Raw genomic sequence first — 19,987 nt, forward strand, 5'->3', positions numbered from 1 at the left:
GTCTTTTTGAATATGATGCCACAAGCTTGGCACACCTATCCTTGGCCAGTTTCGCCCATTCCTCTTTGCAGCGCCTCTCAAGCTCCATCAGGTTGGATGGGAAGCGTCGGTGCACAGCCATTTTAAGATCTCTCCAGAGATGTTCAATCGGATTCAAGTCTCGGCTCTGGCTGGGCCACTCAAGGACTTTCACAGAGTTGTCCTGAAGCCACTCCTTTGATATCTTGGCTGTGTGCTTAGGGTCATTGTCCTGCTGAAAGATGAACCGTCACCCCAGTCTGAGGTCAAGAGCGCTCTGGAGCAGGTTTACATCCAGAACATCTCTGTACATTGCTGCAGTCATCTTTCCCTTTATCCTGACTAGTCTCCCAGTTCCTGCCGCTGAAAAACATCCCAACAGCATGATGCTGCCACCACCATGCTTCAGTGTAGGGATGGTATTGGCCTGGTGATGAGCGGTGCCTGGTTTCCTCCAAAGGTGACGCCTGGTATTCACACCAAAGAGTTCAATCTTTGTCTCATCAGACCAGAGAATTTTGTTTCTCATGGTCTGAGAGTCCTTCAGGTTTTGGCAAACTCCAGGCGGGCTGCCATGTGCCTTTTACTAAGGAGTGGCTTCCGTCTGGCCACTCTACCATACAGGCCTGATTGGTGGATTACTGGACAGATGGTTGTCCTTCTGGAAGGTTCTCCTCTCTCCACAGAGGACCTCTGGAGCTCTGACAGAGTGACCATCGAGTTCTTGGTCACCTCCCTGACTAAGGCCCTTCTCCCCCGAACGCTCAGTTTAGATGGCTGGCAGCTCTAGGAAGAGTCTTGGTGGTTTCAAACTTCTTCCACTTACAGATGATGGAGGCCACTGTGCTCATTGGGACCTTCAAAGCAGCAGAAATTTTTCTGTAACCTTCCCCAGATTTGTGCCTCGAGACAATCCTGTCTCGGAGGTCTATAGACAATTCCTTTGACTTCATGCTTGGTTTGTGCTCTGACATGAACTGTCAACTGTGGGACTTTATATAGACAGGTGTGTGCCTTTCCAAATCATGTCCAATCAACTGAATTTGCCACAGGTGGACTCCAATTCAGCTGCAGAAACATCTCAAGGATGATCAGGGGAAACAGGATGCACCTGAGTTCAATTTTGAGCTTCATGGCAAAGGCTGTGAATACTTATTATGTACATGTGCTTTCTTAATGTTTTTTATTATTAATAAATTTGCAAAAATCTCAAGTAAACTTTTTTCACGTTGTCATTATGGGGTGTTGTGTGTAGAATTCTGAGGAAAAAAGTGAATTTAATCCATTTTGGAATAAGGCTGTAACATAACAAAATGTAGAAAAAGTGATGCGTTGTGAATACTTTCCGGATGCACTGTATATAAACCATGTTATGTGTTTGCTGTGTTTTAGAGTTGCCCATAAGAAATATGACTTTAAAGTCCATCTCACCGTGTCCATGGATGTTGAAATGAGCTCCTACAGGAACATCCCTGTTGTCTTGCTTAATGTTAAATCTGTGCAGATTCATTCTTTGGTAGACTGTTTGTCTAGTTTCTCCCACATAGAGTGCAGTGTTGGGACTTTCATACACAGATTAAGGTAGACCACCACATTAGACGATCTGCAATTAAATGATCCCCTTATGTGGTGTTGTTGTTGTAGGTGTGATATATCTACAAAATCTGTTATTATAAATCTGAGCACACATTTTACATTTTTTTTGTAGGCAGGGAGATGTACCATTATCTGTTGGTTAACTTTGGGAGCTTTGGACAGTTAGTTGCTGCAGGTTTGGTGGTTGTCTGTATGCCAGGAGGGGAGGTTCGGGCAATACATTTCTCAGCGTGTCATCATTATTTAGTATTAGCTGAAGTTCTTTTATAATTTTTCAAACTGTTTTAAGATGTGAGTTATAGGTGACAAGAAGGGAGCTGTGGTTCTTGTTGTCTTTGTTTTTATGTTGTATAGGCCAGAAGGTCGTCTCTGGGTATGGCAGTAGCTCCTCTTATTTGAGTGTCTGTTGTTTTGTGAGTATACACCTTGTCTAATAAAATCTTGTCTAAGCTTCTGCAGTTATTTATCCCAGTCTGTCTGTCTGAGCAAATACAATTGTAACATATTGCTTGGCTGAAAAATTGACTGGCATGTAAAATCATTTTGAAAGTACAGGTATGGATAAGTACATAATTATACATACAGTACATAGTTAGAAATTATTTACTTTTTGTATTAGAGTGACATAAATGTGTGTATATCCGTGTGTAGATATATATATATATATATATATATATAGATATATATTTCTGAAACATATTACTGCCACTGCAATGCTTGTTCTTCTAGCCAAAGGTATGTATATCTCTAACTTGTGTGCATTTTCAGTTGAACAAGTTTTTGCTCTTTCTGACCTTCTGGTGGTTTCTGAGTGCCATGTAGTTGAGAGAGTGCCCCCTATCACATTTCAGTTGTTTGAACAGAAAAGCATAAACTAATGTTTTTCTAGTGGTAAATGAATTCACTGTACTTGAGAATATTTTGAGGTTATCCAAGGCCTAAGTGGTTTCCCAAATGTGTCTGGCATTTGGCGAGTACGAGGATGATTTTAGGTGAGAAAACTGTATTTTCTAATTTCAGTGGAGTAATACTGTGTTAGAATTTGAATGACTTGCGTGTATGTTGCCAATATATCTAGATTTAATGAGAACAAATTGAAATATTTTAATAAATTTACTGTTTTATTCAGTAATTGTCCTTATGTATTTTCTCTTCAGATTCCTGCAGTTTTCAGGCTGAGCCCTTCACCAGATATCCAGCTCCAAGCAGAGCCTTATTCAGCCTTTGAAGAAGTTGCACCATTTTCAAGAATTCCCTTATTTCCAGATCAACATGACCCACACTCCACTTGTGAGAGTATCCCAAACACTGTACTTAATGAACTATGGAAAACTTCAGTTGATGTAGAAAAGCAGTCGTCAGCAGATACTCCCATTCCACCTTTACCAGAGCAGCCAGAGACATCCATCCCAAAGGTGCAAGAGCCTTCAGATGTAAGCCTTAATGTTGTACCTTCCCAAGGCCTTACTAATGGTATAAATTCAAGGTTAGATTCTGTAACTCCGCCAGAATCAGGCACTTTGGAAAATCAAACAGAATGTAAAATGTTGGAAATGCAATTTGCCAAAGATATAGAGTCAAAAGTAGTATTTTCCAGTGCTGCATCCCAGTTCAGAGAAAAGCATACCATAAAAGACAGTCAATTGGATTTTACATTGGCTTTGGAAAGTAATGTGATGGAAAATCATAAATTAGACAGCAAAGGAAAAATTCTGTCACCTAGCCAATCAGGTGAAGACAAATCCTTCCTAGGTAATAACAACCAAACAAACATTTCACACTCTCTAGAATTGCCATTAAAAATTATTTCATTTGATGCTGATGAATCAGGATTTGAAACAGAAGTGAAAGAGGACAAGTCACAGACTGAGATGCTTGCCGGAGGTGCCTTTGAGAATGTGGATAATGCATGGCCAGAGAAGACTACCTCAACAAGTCCTGCTAGAAAGGCAGAAGAGATTAAAAAACAAGACAACCAGGAGGCTGAGGAAAAAATGATTGAAAAACATGACAATCAGGCAGTAGTGGACACTGACGATGAAAGAAATACAGAAAGATCTGCAAGAATTGATGAGAGCAGAATGGCATCTAAGAGCATGCTGGATTCAAATAAAGAAAATGAGTTTGGGCAAAAGTTAGAGAAATCTGTTAGTTCAATCTCATATTTTTCAACACCAGCATTAAAACCTGAAGATGCTGATAACGGGGAGAAGGTAGTTCAGAACAGAGAAGAAGTACCTACTGCCAAGTTGGCCAACAGAAAAATTGACTTTAATATACCCAAAGATATGCCTGATCCTGGACAACTTGACAGAAATTTTCAAGTGCAGGACAACACTATTAAAGAAGAACAAGGAGCTTTCAAAAGCTGTGATGTCAGTAGGTTGGAGATTTCAGACCAGAAGAGCAGTGCAGCTCCCAGTGTTGGAATGCAGATGGATACATTTAGTGTAGCAAAGGAAGAGTCACAGGGCATGCAAGAAGTGAAAACTTCTGAGTCTTACTATGGAAATTTTCAAAAGGAAGTTTGCTGTACTGAAGTGTCCAGAGGAGGGCTGGCATGTGTAGTGAGAGAGCCGCTGTTCAATCAAGCTCTCTGTACATCTTTCAGTTTTCTTTCTTGCCTCGTCTTAATAGCTGTCAGCTTGAATTATGGTGGAATCACATTCATCATAGGAATTTATCTGATCTACATGTATATTGAGAACCAGAGAAAATAACTTCTTTTTTTTTTGTGCTGTTTTTGTCTTCCTGTCCATCACATAACACAATTGGCCGGTGCTACTTTAAGGCCCGCTGTTGTCATGTGGGTGTGTTTTAACTTGTGTTTTTGCATAACAAGTAGCAGAAATAACTTGGTACAGCACTTGAGAGAACTGGAGACTAATGAACTTGTAGACAAGTCTTTTCAGGGTGAATATATGGGATTCCCGCAGCCTTTACTATTGTTTGCTGCTGACCTAGGGTGCCTTACTAGAGAAGAAGAAATAAGTGGAGATAAATTATTTTACAATATGCCTAACCATCTAACAGATATTTCTCTGTGTCATAAATAATAAAGAAAAAACAAAGTTTATCTTACAAGGATCTGTCTTCTGTATTGTTTTATTGCAAGATCTGGAGAATGTGTTTGTCAGTCGTTATAAAACCTTTTAAGTATAAGCATTGTTTCAGTGGAGTTTCAAAGGACCTTAAAACTAATAATTGAATGTGGCACAATAAACCTGTACATGATAGCATCATTAAACTGAAGGCCATTAACATTTAAGAAATATGTTTTTGGACCATCCTTTGCAACGTAAAACGTGGTTGAGGTGTTCAGAATAAAGATGAATAAATAGTCCTGCATTTCATTCCATAGTTATCTATGGAAGGTCAGTATAACTTCATATCATGCTTATTTTGTGTGATATCATAATGAAAGCCCTGGTCACATCATTTTTGCATGTCCCCATTTCTGAGCATCACACCTTCTTGATGTTCTGCTTTAGAAGCAGACAAAGTAAGACAAAGTGGTGATTTTGAGAGTAATAATCTGTGCTGGTATCTGGAAGGTTGCCGGTTCAAGTTCCCCTACTGCCAGAAGGGATCCTACTCTGTTCAGCCTCTGAGCAAGACCCTTAACCTGAAAATTGCTCCAGGGGTGCTGTACAATGGCTGACCCTGCACTCTGACTTCAAAGGGTCATGTGAAAAAAACAATTTTCCCTCAGGAATTAAAAATGTCAATCAAAAATGTAACGAGAAACACAACAGGAGATTAATCAAATTATTACGTAGAAAAAAGTGGAGAGTCGAAATCAAAGTCAAAAAATTAGTTTTAAACATTTTAAAACCAGAAATCACTATAATCACACACACATGCAAACACTTTTCTCCTTAGAGAAAATACTGTGCCCCACATTTAAAGCGTCATGGAGATGACATCAGATGACTTCTGTGACCACTCCCCCTAACAACCTAGAGTTGCGTCTACGTTAACGGGAATCCCAAAATGGCAGCATGGTAAGTAAAACAAAAATAGTGAAATAAAGTGTCAGCAATGGACCACATAATCTTGAAACTATAATCTGAAGCTCCAGGGTTTCAAAAATATTAGTGAAGAACCTATAAAAATGTATTATAATACATTTCTGAAAAACATATTGCGCATATCACTAAAGTTTTGTTCTTTCCTGTTGTTATGGTTTTGTTCAATTTTATTTCATGATGCTATTTTGCTTACCATTTTGTAACCCTGTTGCTAAGACATGTATCCACATTGTTAGGTCACACTCCAGAATCCACCTGATATGACATCATAAACAAAACATTTAAACGAATGTCACATGTTATCGGTTGCCCAAATCTTTAGATACATTCTCAAAAAGTTTAATTACTACCACTCTTCTAGAAATTATGCTTCATAACCTTATGGCTAGGGAATTTGGACTTGGACATTTGATCATGACTGTGTGTTTAGTAGCACAGTCCACCATCTCTCATGACTTTTGAACTTTGGTTTTGACAAAGCCTGCTAGATTTTGTGCAACATTTTGACTGAACATTTTGTGGCCAACATTCTCACATGTTCCATTTCAGTGTTAGTCAATTCATGAATGAATTCATGCAATTCCAATTCAACTGAGGAAGTGGAGTTTGCATTCTAAAGCCACTACTGTAATCCGGATTTGAATTGGAATTTGCGGAAGCTGAATTTAATTTGCTGAAATCTTTGCAATTGCATGTTTTTGGGTTTTTTTCCTGACCATATATCTTAAGTTTATATTTAGTGATAGACATTTCAAATATTGACTATTATGACATTGTTAAAGGTTACTTTAATGTGGTATTTGATGTATAAAGGACAATTGATTTAAAGTTAAAAAAGTGAGAATTCAAAGTAAACAGTTACCAAATTAGCAAGGAATAGTGTAGAAGTGAGACACCAGTATAAACCTTTGATTTGACAGTATCATTCTTTCTGGTAAAAGATTACTTGAATATTTAAAAAAAAAAAGTTTAACATCCATAAATTCTAAAAAGCTACAGTAACATAAAGTGGAGGAAATGTGTACCGCCTTCATTTTTTTTTGTATGAAAATGTGCTATATAAATAAATGTTGTTGTTGTTGTTCCCAGCGACACTGACACTGTAAAGGAGCATGCCCAGTGTCAAAATCAGTTCTGCGTAAGTCACACTACCTTCAGCAAAAAAATAATCCTCAAACATCGTAAACCTTGTGTCAATTAAGCAAGACTATGTAATTCTTAGTAATATTTTTATCAATTGTTTTTAAAAAATTGAACAGAAAGGAAGTGTAAAAGAAAAAGCTTACATTTTATTTGTAAACAAACGAATGAGTAATTTATATTGATTGAATATATTTGAATTGCTTAACTGTCTTTTATTTGATTTCTAAGCTTATTTATGATTTATTATGTTTATGTAGTTAAAACAGACTCTGTTTGAAGTACAAATTCCTGGAATTTATTGGTGTTCAGTTCTGTTTCCTGTTATCCCAATACGATTCCAGTTCGATTTCATTAGAGCTGACTGCAATTCCAGTTCAAACTCCATTTTGTATTCATACCTAACTGCTATAGTGTTAAATGCAAATGAAAACAACACTGCTCAAATAGTGTATGATACCAGTTGTATGGGAATTTTTATTGCTATAAAAACAATTACTAAGCACCTCCTGTTATTACAGTTGAAATAACAGCACTTTATGGGATGTGTCCCTTCTCACACTTTTCCAGTTCCCACCTTATAGAGATCAGAACAAGTTCAGAAACTTGTGGAGTTCTTTTCCTAATCCTTCCTGGGATAAAGAACTTGTTTTTCCATGGAGGTGTTCCTGCTCTATTCAACAGATAAATGATACTGGTACCAAGCCAGGGATTGCCTTGTCACTCAGGGCTAATCTCTTTATTTTGTGGTGTCCACTTAAGCATTGTATTGATCCATGACCAAACTCACCTCCCTCCACAACAGATAATATTTTATGTCTCCACCAACAGGAAGTCTGTGCCATCTACACTGTTCCTTTACTCTTTCAGGGCTGATGATGACTTTTGTCAAAAGGAGGAATTGTCGATACTAATGAACTGTCAACTGTGACAAAACCAACCGTTATGTTTTAGTTGGAGTCTTGTTGCTAGAAAGAAAGTTAGCTTCATTGGTTTTGACCAAGATTTCCTGCACTCCCATGGGTGGCAAGGCACAAACAACGGCAAAAATGGCCCTGACGCCTGGCGAGAGATCCAAGTGGATGTGTAAAACAGAACACTCCAGGGACGACGTTTAGCCTGTTCTCTCTGAACTGCACTATGATTTGTCGGACTCTGATTTTGATACAAGCGATTGAAGATGATTGGGAGGTTCCAGCTTCAGCTGATTGGTCCCCAGCTGTTCGTGGTGCTCAACATGTTCAAATAGCTGATACACCTATGACACTGTTCCCTAGGAGGACTGCCACTTAACAATGAAAAGAGGAAGAAACCAGATTGCAGTGCAATGCACTGCAACAGTGACCTTTGCTGCTGCCCCAGCCACGCAAAAACAGCTTGGCAGGAAGCCTGACGCACATTCTTGGCAAACTGGCAGCCACAGCATGCAACAACAGACATTTTATGTTGATGTCTGTGTGACGCCATTTCTTTTCAGAAAACTATGTTTTTTGGAAAAAATATTCACCCCTTAAAGAATTAAGTTTTCTTCTTGGTTATATATGGACATAAGTGTTACTTCTTGTTCTTCCTCTGCATTCAATTTTGGATTTTTGAATCAGCAGTAGGAAACTTCATAAAGCGGTCTATTCAGTGTCAAGTTATGTTAGATCGAATCCCATTATGTTTTGCTGTTGCTCCATTCTGGACTGGAGTTTTGTCATAATTTGCCTGTTTACTATCCATCCATCCTCCAACCCGCTGAATCCGAACACAGGGTCACGGGGGTCTGCTGGAGTCAATCCCAGCCAACATAGGGCACAAGGCAGGAACCAATCCTGGGCAGGGTGCCAACCCAAGCACACACTAGGGCCAATTTAGAATCGCCAATCCACCTAACCTGCATGTCTTTGGACTGTGGGAGGAAACCGGAACGCCCATGCAGACATGGGGAGAACATGGAAACTCCACACAGGGAGGACCCGGGAAGCGAACCCAGGTCTGCAAGGCAGCAGCGCTACCACTGCGCCACCGTGCTGCCTGTTTTGTTATTTCTGCTAACGATACTATTTTTGTCAAACCCTTTCTGTTCATGTTTGTTCTTTGATGAGTTTTTCTTTGTCTATTATTTTGTAATAATCTTTTTGTTTTATGATTGTTAATTTTGTTTGCTCTTTCTTTGGCCCCAATCCAGAGATTTAACCACGCAGCTAATGCGACTGTTTGTGGAGCTCCTGTTTAAAGACTATTTAGGCGCCAGGCCTACCGCTGAGGCATTAATGTACCTCTGTGTGTTGTTGGCTCCCCTTTGCTCTAAGATTAGAAAGTCTTGTTTGCTTTTTGTCACTGCTATACTTGATTGATTTGGCTGTTTGTGTTTCTGAGTATTTGGGCCTTTTTTGGGGTATCAAAGCCTTTGTGTTTTAAGGACCTTTTGATCTTAACTCTGCATTTTTTCCTGGTGGATTTTTCTGTGTTACTCAGGTCATGAGGTTGCTTTAAATGGATCTGGGCGCTCCCGATATTTATGCAAAATGACAAAGGTCCAAGTCCTTAGAGTCATGGTGCTTCGTGTCTTGCTATATAGTTGACCTGAGATGAAGACTGGATTCCTTCGGTACTGTGTGTCTTCAGAAGTATTGGGTACCGCTGGTTTGACTTTGTGTCGAATGCTTTGTGAGGAAGTGTCAGTTACGGCATGTAACACCTGGCTTTGGCAGATAGATGGTCATTTTCAGAGGGTGGGACTGGACTGGACTGGACCGTCTGTGTGGGGGGTTGGCAACGACGATCCTGAGCTGTTTCGTTGTGTGGCGGGTGTGGCAACATGCTGAACCAGTGCATGCTCCCTAACCTGACCTGACCTCCACTCTAGTTTTCTTCACTTTACCACCCACTACCCCAGTAAACGCTACATGCCAGTCAATCACATCTCTGCCTCTCACCAGGGGTTGGGTGGGGTGGAGGGTGGAACGCTGAACACACACTAAGGAGATGTGGTCTCTCCTACGAAACGCCCTCTTAAACAATGATACAATGGGAAACAAATACATTTGTTTAACTTCCTCTTTGCTCGATCAGCTGGCTTGCTGCTGCAGCTGGTTGTGCCGTGCTGCGTGATCTGTTTGTCGCACAATGCTTCGAACATTTAAAAGCCCGTACAGCAGCTGTCACCCTAGTTAAAGTGTCTTTGAGAAAATCGCACCTTGACTTTTTATATAATAGAGACTTTGTATTCAATTGCCTCATCACTGTGTTAATTATTTTTGTTTTTTTGTCATTGTTTACTTTTAGATTATTTTTTCATTATTTGACCTTATTTTTCTAGAGGATTATTTTTTTTGGCTTTATTTTGTTGTAGATTTTTTTGTGTTACTCAACTTTATTTTCCCTAGTGAATTATATTTGTGCATTTTGGCCTTATTTCCTTTTGGATTATTTTTTGTAGTACTTGGTCCATCCTCAGCTTGAATTCCCTTGGGTTTCTTATTGTTAAATAAATCACTTATGTTGGATTTAAGTTTGCCTTAGATCTCACAGTTTCCCTTTCCTATTAAATGCCTAAAGTCATAACCCCTTACATTGTCCAAGAGAGTGCATTTTTCTGTAGTTCTTTCTTGTATTTTGACTTCTGGCTAGGTTTATTTTGACTTTCAGTTTTGGTTAACATTTTGACATTGAAAAGAAGAACAGACTTACTTGTTGTAACCCTGCTTTTGACTCACGTTTATATCCTGATTCTTTACTCTGCCCTCGTGAGCTGCTTTCCTTCCATACTGTACTGGTGGTATCTCAAAGTGAATTTTGTGTCTTCTCATCCATGATGAGCTGCCATGGATGCCTTTGTGACAGAGCAAGCTCTCCAAATTTATCCCATGTCTTATTTTAGCAGAGCAGGCATTTTGTGCCACTGAATATCGGGGTAAAAGGGCAATGCCGGCTTCTTCTTACACTGTATAACAACATAAGTGCCATTTGGCTTTTTATTGACAGCCCTTGGCATTGTCATTCTGTATTCTGGATACAGAATTGAATATTCTTCCATTCTGTCATGTTCTTGTATTTCAACTGAGATAAAACTGACAAATAAAAACACAGATGAGGATGACATGCCACCAACTTCTAATGATCTTACAGTGATCTATCCCAAAATATCAGGGAAAGAACAATCTCTCTCTCTCCCTTTTTTAATCATTATTATCTACCCAAGGTGACAACACTACCACAAAGCCATGAGATGTTATTAACAAGACTGTGATGACATTCGTGCTGTTACCAGGATCTCATTCAGACAACAATAGTCTGAAGATCTGATTCACCAGCGTGACATTCAGAATGAGGAACGCGTAGGATGCAAATGTTAGAAACTCCTAACGGCAAAGAAGACTTGCTTAACTTAAGTTGACAAAAAAATAATTAGTCCATTTTTAATTTCAGTTTCATATTTCAGCAAATCCCTCAGATGACCCTCGCATAAATACTTTGCCTTAACAAAGTCGCTTACATGGAATTTGATTTGGTAAAGCTCATACCTATAAAACATCAATACAAACACACAGGAATAACAGTAACCATCATCCTTGATAGTAACCAGTTTAACAGAACACACTTGAATATTCATCATATTCTAAGAACAAGATGTTAAGTTTATGCATCTCATGTCTTGTGTGGGTCAGCTTTGGGGACATCTTGGAACCCTGAACCCTTGACAAAACTAAACGAACGCAAGTTGTTGGTTCAAATAACTTTTTATTTTGAAGACAGAACCTTTACAAGCTTCTTTAAACAAGCATGCATACACACACAGTGCACCAATCCTTTCCCTTTCCTTTCTTTTTTCCTTCCAACAAACCTCCCCAGGCAAGCTTTGTCCTCCTCCTCCTCCTCTCTTGGCTCCCTCTCCTGACATTACACTGAGGAACCACTTTAGGTTAGGGGGGACTTCCTCAGAATAGAGAAACCTATTCTCAGCAGCTCCCCCAGCAGCACCAATGGGACCCAGCAAGGCTGCCTAACTCACAGCAAAAACAGCCTGCCACCTAGTGCATGAGGGGAGTGTATAGTCTCCCCCCTGACCTTCAATGTCATAGTCTTATCCAGGGAACAGAGCACCATCCGTTCTGGTTGGGACATCCATCCACTGGCATCCTCTGTCCACTATATGGGTTCTTCAACTAGGCAAGGAACCATCCGTCCTGGTCAGCAAGCGTCCATGTCTGCTTTCCTTTGCATGTGTCACAGTAGATCTCAATGGCTTTAAAGCCATTTAAGGCAGAGTGACTCCATGGTCGGGAAGTAATGACTAATGAAGCAGTGCACATCCATCTTCCTTGTTACTTCACTCCCTCAGCAGTGATCTGACCATGTCGAAGTATGATTGAGAAGGTCAAAAGACTTTAAATAATAAACCTGTAGAAAAGCTCAACACTTGAACACTGTGATCTATCAAACTTGAACTGCCTCAGAATTAACAGATCCTGTGGGCTATCTTGACCATGACAGATGTGTTGACCTCCCATGTTCTATTGCTAGAAACGCTTGTACCAAAGAACTTGAGATTCTCAACCAAGTTTGACTAACAGACAAAAGTAATGTGACCTATTGGCTTGGGGACAAGCAGTGCAGCTTAGTGGTTAGAGCTAAGGGACTGGTAGGTCAGGCAAGTGGCCTACTAGTTAGAGCTGATAAATTAAAGGAGGAGTATTTTTTACATCTTGAAAAGATGAGAAAAAAATACAGCGTTTTAATGCTTGGCCCACTACGGAGTTGCACTGCAATGATTCTGGGATTTTGTGTATTCTAGTATTAATTATTTTACATAAATTTTATTAATTTTGGGTGTTTTCGTTTTGTTATTAGTTTTTAACATTACGTGTTTGTTTATCATTTCTCCACCATTTTTTGCAAGGGTAACTATTTTGTTACATTTTAAGGCCAATGGGCCTTGCCTGTTGCTTGTGACACATTTTCATTGCTATCACAAGAGGCCTGGATGCTGTTCTTCTGGGTAAAGATGGTGGGGTGCATCTCCTGACATCCAAGATTTTGGATTTGAAATGAAAGAAATGTATCATGATATAGTAAAAGTGTTTTGTAAGTCTAAAGCCATGCTGGCAAATATTCAATTGGCTTTGATCGTTTGGTATCATTTTGCCCTTTTCACCTTTGACCTCAACTGTCTTTTTGAATTCATTTTCCAACCACTATTCTCCAATCAGCCATTGCCATCTTAGGCCGAACAGACAAAGATAATAACTATACAATATGGAGTGGAGATAAAGTGGGATGATCTTGTGGTTAAGTGGATGTGACCTCAATTCCCATTCTTGGGATATCGGAAGAGGAGGAGGAGGCTTTTTTCTGGTAGGGCAACCTAAAACTGTTTTTTTTTTCTTACAAAGAATGTCTGCTGTATGTTTGATATGTGTTGCTTTAGTTTTTCTACATGATTAATATTTTTATTGCTATGACAGTAATGTTAATTGCTTCACTATTTTGGAGGTTCATTTCTGAATGCAGGCACGCCATTTTGTGACTTAAATCATGGGTGCAGCCACATTGCAGGGCATGTTACTCACGTTGCTACAGTTTGCTTGCCTTATTTCTGTGCATTTATTTAAGATGGTGTTACAGTAGATGCGGCACCTTAGTTTTGGCAAATTTCTATAAGAAACAAACTGTGCTCCTTATGATTAATTAAATTAAGATTTTGGTTCTAGTTACTGGATACCCGTTTTTGTTAATCATTTTGTTTTTTTTAAACTAACTTGCAGATTTTGACAAAAGCCTTTACTGACTTCCTCCTGCTTTTCTAACCTTCTGCCTGATTCCTAGCTATGTCTTTGCCTACTCTCCGTTATTTATTTATTTATTTATTTTTATCTCCTGTCGTTGGTATTTTCCATCCTTGTGTCATGATGTTAGATGCTTTTGACACAAATATGTTAAAAACTATCTTGGGTGATTCTTTTGTTATTTTGCAGTCCATTTTATGTTTTCTGATTATAATTAAGATATTACTATTTATTAATTTGTGTTCTCCCACTGCATCTTTTGTTTTCTTTACGAGGCACTTTGTTTGATGGCTTCTATGCAGTTACTAACAGCAGTGTCAGGTGTTGCAAATCATATGATTTTAGGGGTCATGGGAGGTCAATTCCTTGTCTGATTTTGCAGATTCCTCAAATAAATGCCAAGATTCATTTGCAATTCTTTTTTGCTTAAGATTTAGAATATTCTGACCCATTTCTGATTTTTCTCAACTACAGGTTTTGCTTCATGTTTCATTTTTTTTTTTGTAAAATGTGTACACCTGCTGTTATTGAAGTGAGGGGACTCCCAAAGGCCTTCAAACATACTATCCAGGAATCAATGAATCATGGAGCCTACAGTCGTGGCCATATGTTTTGAGAATGGCACAAAGTTTGCTGCTGTGTATACTCCAGAATGTTATGAAGAGTGATCAGATGAATTGCAATTAATTGCAGAGTCCCTCTTTGCCATGAAAATGAACTTAATACCAAAAAACCCATTTCCACTGAGGTTGTGAAGAAGGCTTCAGGGCACCGAAGAAAGTCCATCAAGTACCAAGACCGTCTCATTGGGGCACCACCAGTGCAGAGCTTGCTCAGAAATGGTAGCAGGCAGGTGTGAGTGCATCTGCGTGCACAGTGAGGCAAAGACTTTTGGAGGATGTCCTGGTGTCAAGAAGGGCAGCAGAGAAGCCGCTTCACTCGAAGAAAAACGTCAAGGACAGACTGATATTCTGTAAAAGGTATAGGGATTGAACTGCTGAGGACTGCTGGGTTAAAGTCATTTTCTCTGATGAATCCCCTTTCCGATTGTTTGGGGCATTTGCAAAAACAGATTGTCCAGAGAAGAAAAGGTGAGCGCTACCATCAGTCCTGTGTCATGCCAACAGTAAAGCATCCTGAGACCTTTTATGTGTTGGGTTGCTTCGGGTGGGCTCACTCACAATTTTGCCTAAGAACAAAGCCATGAATAAAGAATGGTATCAAAACATCCTCCGAGAGCAACTTCTCCCAAACATACAAGAACAGTTTGGTGACTAACAATGCATTTTCCAGCATGATGGAGCATCGCACCATAAGGCAAATGTGACCAGGAATCTCCCCAGACCTTAATCCCATTGAGAACTTGTGGTCAATCCTCAAGAGGTGGGTTGAAAAAAAAGAAATCCACATATTCTGACAAACTCCAAGCACAGATTAAGCAAGAATGGGCTACCATCAGTCGGGATTTGGCCCAGAAGCTGATTGACAGTCAGGTCGAATTGCAGAGGTCTTGAAAAAGAAGGGCCAACACTGCAAATATTGACTCTTTGCATAAACTTAATGTAATTGTCAATAAAAGCCTTTGAAACTTATGAAATGCTTGTAATTATACTTCAGTTTACCATAGAAACATCTGACAAAAAGATCTAAAAAACAGTGAAGCAGAAAACCAATACTTGTGTCATTCTGAAAACCTTTGGCCACAACTGTAATTGTATATCAGGGGAGTCTGCAAGAGTAATATACATCCATTCATCTCCATTTGCCTTACAATGTGGAAACAACTGGAGTAATGCCTTGACTGTTTTTCCACTTTAGCACTGTAAAAAGCCACATTTCCCCTTAGGAACAAAATATCTATCTATCTATCTATCTATCTATCTATCTATCTATCTATCTATCTATCTATCTATCTATCTATCTATGACATTAAGGCATTTCTTTTCAGCTTCATCCTCCATATTTTGTGGCCAAGCTTTAACACAATGATGTATATAAATAAGAGATGTCAAAAACCTCTACTCAGAAATCAAAGTCTTTGGAAGAAGAAAACTTTACAAGTGCCATTCAAAATTGACATGATGGGGCCAGATGAAAGGAAAGCAGCTCACTCTGATACTGAAGCATATTTTTACACAGTGGGTTCTGTCACCAGCATGGAAGTTTAAGGGTAACTGGATAGCAGCATATGAAAAGCTACCAAGGTACTCGGTGGCCTTCTGAATTGAGAGCTGAGTATCATGTGTACCTCAGGATAGATCTGCTCTGAGGATGAACAACATGATGGCTACTGGGATTATAAAGTTGACAATTGTACATCTGATTATTTGGTTTAGGGTGGACTGCTTCTGCTTATCTGTGTGGAAAGTGGATAGAGGCACAGATTACCGTGCTCATACTTTTCATTACCTAATTTTCAGTTATATGCAATGCCCATCTTCCCCTAACTCCACCTGCCCACCTCTTCTAATGTCAGCATTTTATTTCTTTTTGAACTGCAGATGATTTTGTCAGCATTTAACAGGTGTAATTACATCAGACATGTTGAAGAGTCTTTATTGTCATCAGTTGGTATTTTGAGTTAAAGAAGGCATTATTTTCGAGCACACTGGATTTAAAACAGGCAAATGACATCTGTCGGATTATTTTCTGTATAAACATTTAAGCAAACATACATGGAAAATATTCTATTCTGGAAAATACTGCAATATGTTTTCCTTTTTTCTAAATAGTCAGAATGTGTTCCACTCTTTTTTCACAGACTGTTTATCTCCAAGCTATGAAAAGAAAAAAAAAAAGTTGTGGCACCGAGCCCAAACTGCAGATTAAGTAAAGGTCACACATTGCACTGGAGTCAAAGTATCATGTGGACTTGCAAGAAGGCATTGGCAGAATTTGCAGCAGGAATCTACTTGACCTTCCAAAGACAAAGTTGTCAGTTAAAAATGGGCCTGCTACCAAGTCAGTTGGTAGTCATGGTAGTGACACTTTTGTCAGAGGAGTGTTTGCTCATGTCGCGCCGTTTGTTATTAATTGCCTGTGCTTGTTAGACAGAATAAGTTGCTTATGTTTGCTATTGTAATTGGAGAGCTCAAAATGCATTGCCAAACTGTAAAAAGTGTTTCCCTAAAAATAAAGGAACAGAAATATTAAAAGCCCACTCAGAGAATAAATAGGAGTAAGGTGTTTTTTTTTAATTCTCAGGAGAAGGAAGATTTTCATGCAGCTAAAGGCAAGTGATGGCTGAATCCGCATTGCGAGTCTTATCTGTTTTAGATGGCACTGTTCTTTTTATGTACTGGAGTTAGACACCCCAATGCTGCAATTATGAAGTCTTCTTTCACCATACAAGGTAATCATTTTTTTATTTTTGTGTGTGGTGACAGTTATGAATACTTTGTTATCAAAGAGACAGAGTAAAAATGAATATTTCAAGTCTGGTGTATTTATTTAAATTATTTGCAGTGAGCCAGCAGACCGTTTGCTATCAAAGCCCCTCTAGACTGGTGTTTCCATGCTGGGATGACTGGAGTAACCTCTCAGGTAGAGTTTCTTCCTCCTGTGAAAAGATATTTCTCAGCCACTGAGTCGTGACCCATTTTTGGTTTGCTGGGTGCCATCGTTGGGTGTGTGAGTGGAATATGGTGGGTCACAAATGTGTCACGATATCTATCCCTGTTTGTATCTGCACTCGTCTAAGGATGGGGAACTCCCAAAACCCCCACTCCGACACTCACGCTTATTTCACTGAGGGGGATAGATAGTCTTGTGGGCTGTGAATGAACTTAAGAAGGCAAAACTGGGTCATGAGGCCATAAAGGTTGCGAAACACTGCTGCAGGTGAAATGCCTTTGACTACATACACCCTGTCTTATACTCCCTAGTGAGATTGTAATCCAAAGTGGGTCCTTCTATTCCCTTTTTGACCTCCTTGGGTGGTAATTGGGTCTCACTGCTTATTGTTTTCCCACATGAATGTTTTGTGGCCAATAAACTTTAGATTTCTTAAATGAATAGCCTACCAAAAAATGACATTTTTATATGTTAATTACCCCATGTAGTTTGTATTGGTGGCTGAGAAAAATGTTTAATGGAACGATTTCATAAAGAAAGCACATAATAAAAATTCTAACTGAATGGATCCCAACTGTGACCAACACTGCACAACAGCAAATGATGTGAAAACGCCCATGGAAAAAGAATTCTCCCACAAATCATGTTGTATAATCCACATGTCTGTTATCCATTCATACTGTATGCTCAGAATGAGCAAAATAGATGCCCTTTTTGCTAAAATATTATTCATATTTACTTCTGGAATATTCAGCGTATAGAAATAGGAAAGACGACTTACCATAATATTGTGCATTTCAACTGACAATTTGCTTCTTCCCCTCATTCATTAGTCAAGAATCCTGTCTTCAATTCAGAAACAGAAGATAGAAATAAGAATTACTACAGCAAAGACAGGCAGATTAAAAAATACATAAAAACATGAAAAACAAAATTCAACAATTACAATAAAACAAAAAGAATCTCTGTCTGTAACTTAACAACCAAAATGGAATTACTCAGTCCAAAAGGACAAATATGGGAAACTTTGTGACTAGTAATTAAACATTATTTGGTTAAGGCATAATCTAAAGGAGATGTCACTAAAAAAAGCCTAGTTGGAAACCAAAATAATATGAAATAAACTAAGATCATGGGCGGCACAGTAGTGCAGTGGTAGTGCTGCTGCCTCGCAGTAAGGAGACTTGGGTTCATGTCCTTCCTGCATGGAGTTTGCATGTGTGGGTTTACTCCAGGTAATTCTGGTGTCCTCCCACAGTCCAAAGGCATGCAGGTTAGGTGGACTGGTATTACTAAATTGGACCTTGTGTGTGTGTGTGTGTGTGTGTGTGTGTTTGCCCTGTGATGGATTGGTGCCCTCTTCAGGGTTTGTTCCTGCCTTGAGGCTTTTGCTATCGAGGACAGATTCTGCCCCTGTTTAGGACCAAGCGGATTAGACAATGGCTGACTGACAATGATCATGAAAATCAAGTCCAAAATCTTGGCACCCATGAAAAAAAAAAACACAGAATGGTGCCATGTGACATCATCAGTATAACAATAAAAATTAATATGAGTGAGGAAAACAACACTGACTCTGAAAAAACAAATTAGGATTAATGTAGAGGTTCCAAAACATATTAATGGCACAATGATAGTTGTCCTGTTTTAATGAGGCATTTAGCTCGACATGGTAACACACTTGCTGTGCTTTATACATTATAGGCACACCTAAGCTGCAGTATCTCTTATTTGTCATAATTTCATTGTTATTAATATTCTGGCTAATTTGTTAGCTATCACTTACCTCTTGTGAAAAGGTTCCTAGATATCTTTGTATTTATGTACATTTGTAGGATATGATTTATGAAACTCAAAAATGAGACTTTGCCTCCAGAAGTAGAACTCAAAGCTACTATGAGCAAGGTGAGCCCTGCCTCAAACTCTAGAAGAAGTCTTCTGGCCTGCAAAGGTTCAACAAAAGAGATAAAAGGCTTTAATGTTAAAAAAAAAACCTCAGAACAGGGAGAGAGGAATTATTATTATTATTATTATTATTATTATTATTATTATTATAGTAATTATTAGTTAAACTGCTATAATAAATATAAGTAATGTGATTATTTATAAGTGACTAGCAAAATACCTGCGCTTCGCAGCGGCGTAGTACTGCCTTAAAATTCTTATTAAGAAGAAAAGTAAACCTTTTTAAACTGAGGGAAAATATACCAATAATTTTTTGTTAAGGATCTCTTTGTATACCACATTGTCAGTTCGGCCCTCCCGTTGTAAAATGACCAAGCTGTGCGCTGAGCTTACTCTTGAGCAGGCAACGTACAGTTGGCCATGTGAACAGTAATCTTGCCTCAAATCTCACAGCTTGGATTGCTGCTGTCATAATCGGTTTGAGTTTCATGGTTTGTTTCAATTACGACAGTATTTGCAGGATTTGTTGTGTTGAAGTGACATTCGGCATCTGTCAAGTGTTGTAAGTATGCAACCAGTTTCATCGATAACTTCGCATCCAGCTTTTGAGAGTTTAAACATTCATAAACATCAAAGTGTCCACTACTGAAATCGTCACCTGTCAATCTAAGATGTTTAAGAGGTATTGGCGGTTGTCGAAAATTGTAAAATATTTGGCCATTTCAGTACACTTGAAAGCGACAACTGAACAATTTAGTGGCAGCCATCAACTCACATGCAGATGCATAGGTGAAGGGCTTAAGCATTTCACTCTTCTAGTGCTCCTGTGTAGTATAATTATCTCCTGTACCGTCATCAGTCCACACCTTGAACCTGTCCCAGTCATTCAATACATAAGACACAATGTTTCTCTAGATATTAAGAGTGAGCCTGATATGGCCGTGCAATATG

General features: G+C 39.0%; 1 protein-coding gene across 1 annotated transcript in view; it reads left to right on the forward strand.

Annotated features, from left to right (window-relative positions):
- Window positions 1–4,701, forward strand: part of si:ch211-167b20.8 — a 45,574-nt gene extending 40,873 nt beyond the window's left edge. The window contains exon 4 of the mRNA XM_039774057.1: window positions 2,772–4,701. Within this exon, the coding sequence (XP_039629991.1) occupies window positions 2,772–4,334 (1,563 nt within the window). The 3' untranslated portion in view covers window positions 4,335–4,701. The remainder of the gene's footprint in view (window positions 1–2,771) is intronic.
- Window positions 4,702–19,987: the final 15,286 nt, after the last annotated feature.

Source organism: Polypterus senegalus, chromosome 13 (assembly GCF_016835505.1).
Source record: "Polypterus senegalus isolate Bchr_013 chromosome 13, ASM1683550v1, whole genome shotgun sequence".
NCBI lineage: Eukaryota > Metazoa > Chordata > Cladistia > Polypteriformes > Polypteridae > Polypterus > Polypterus senegalus.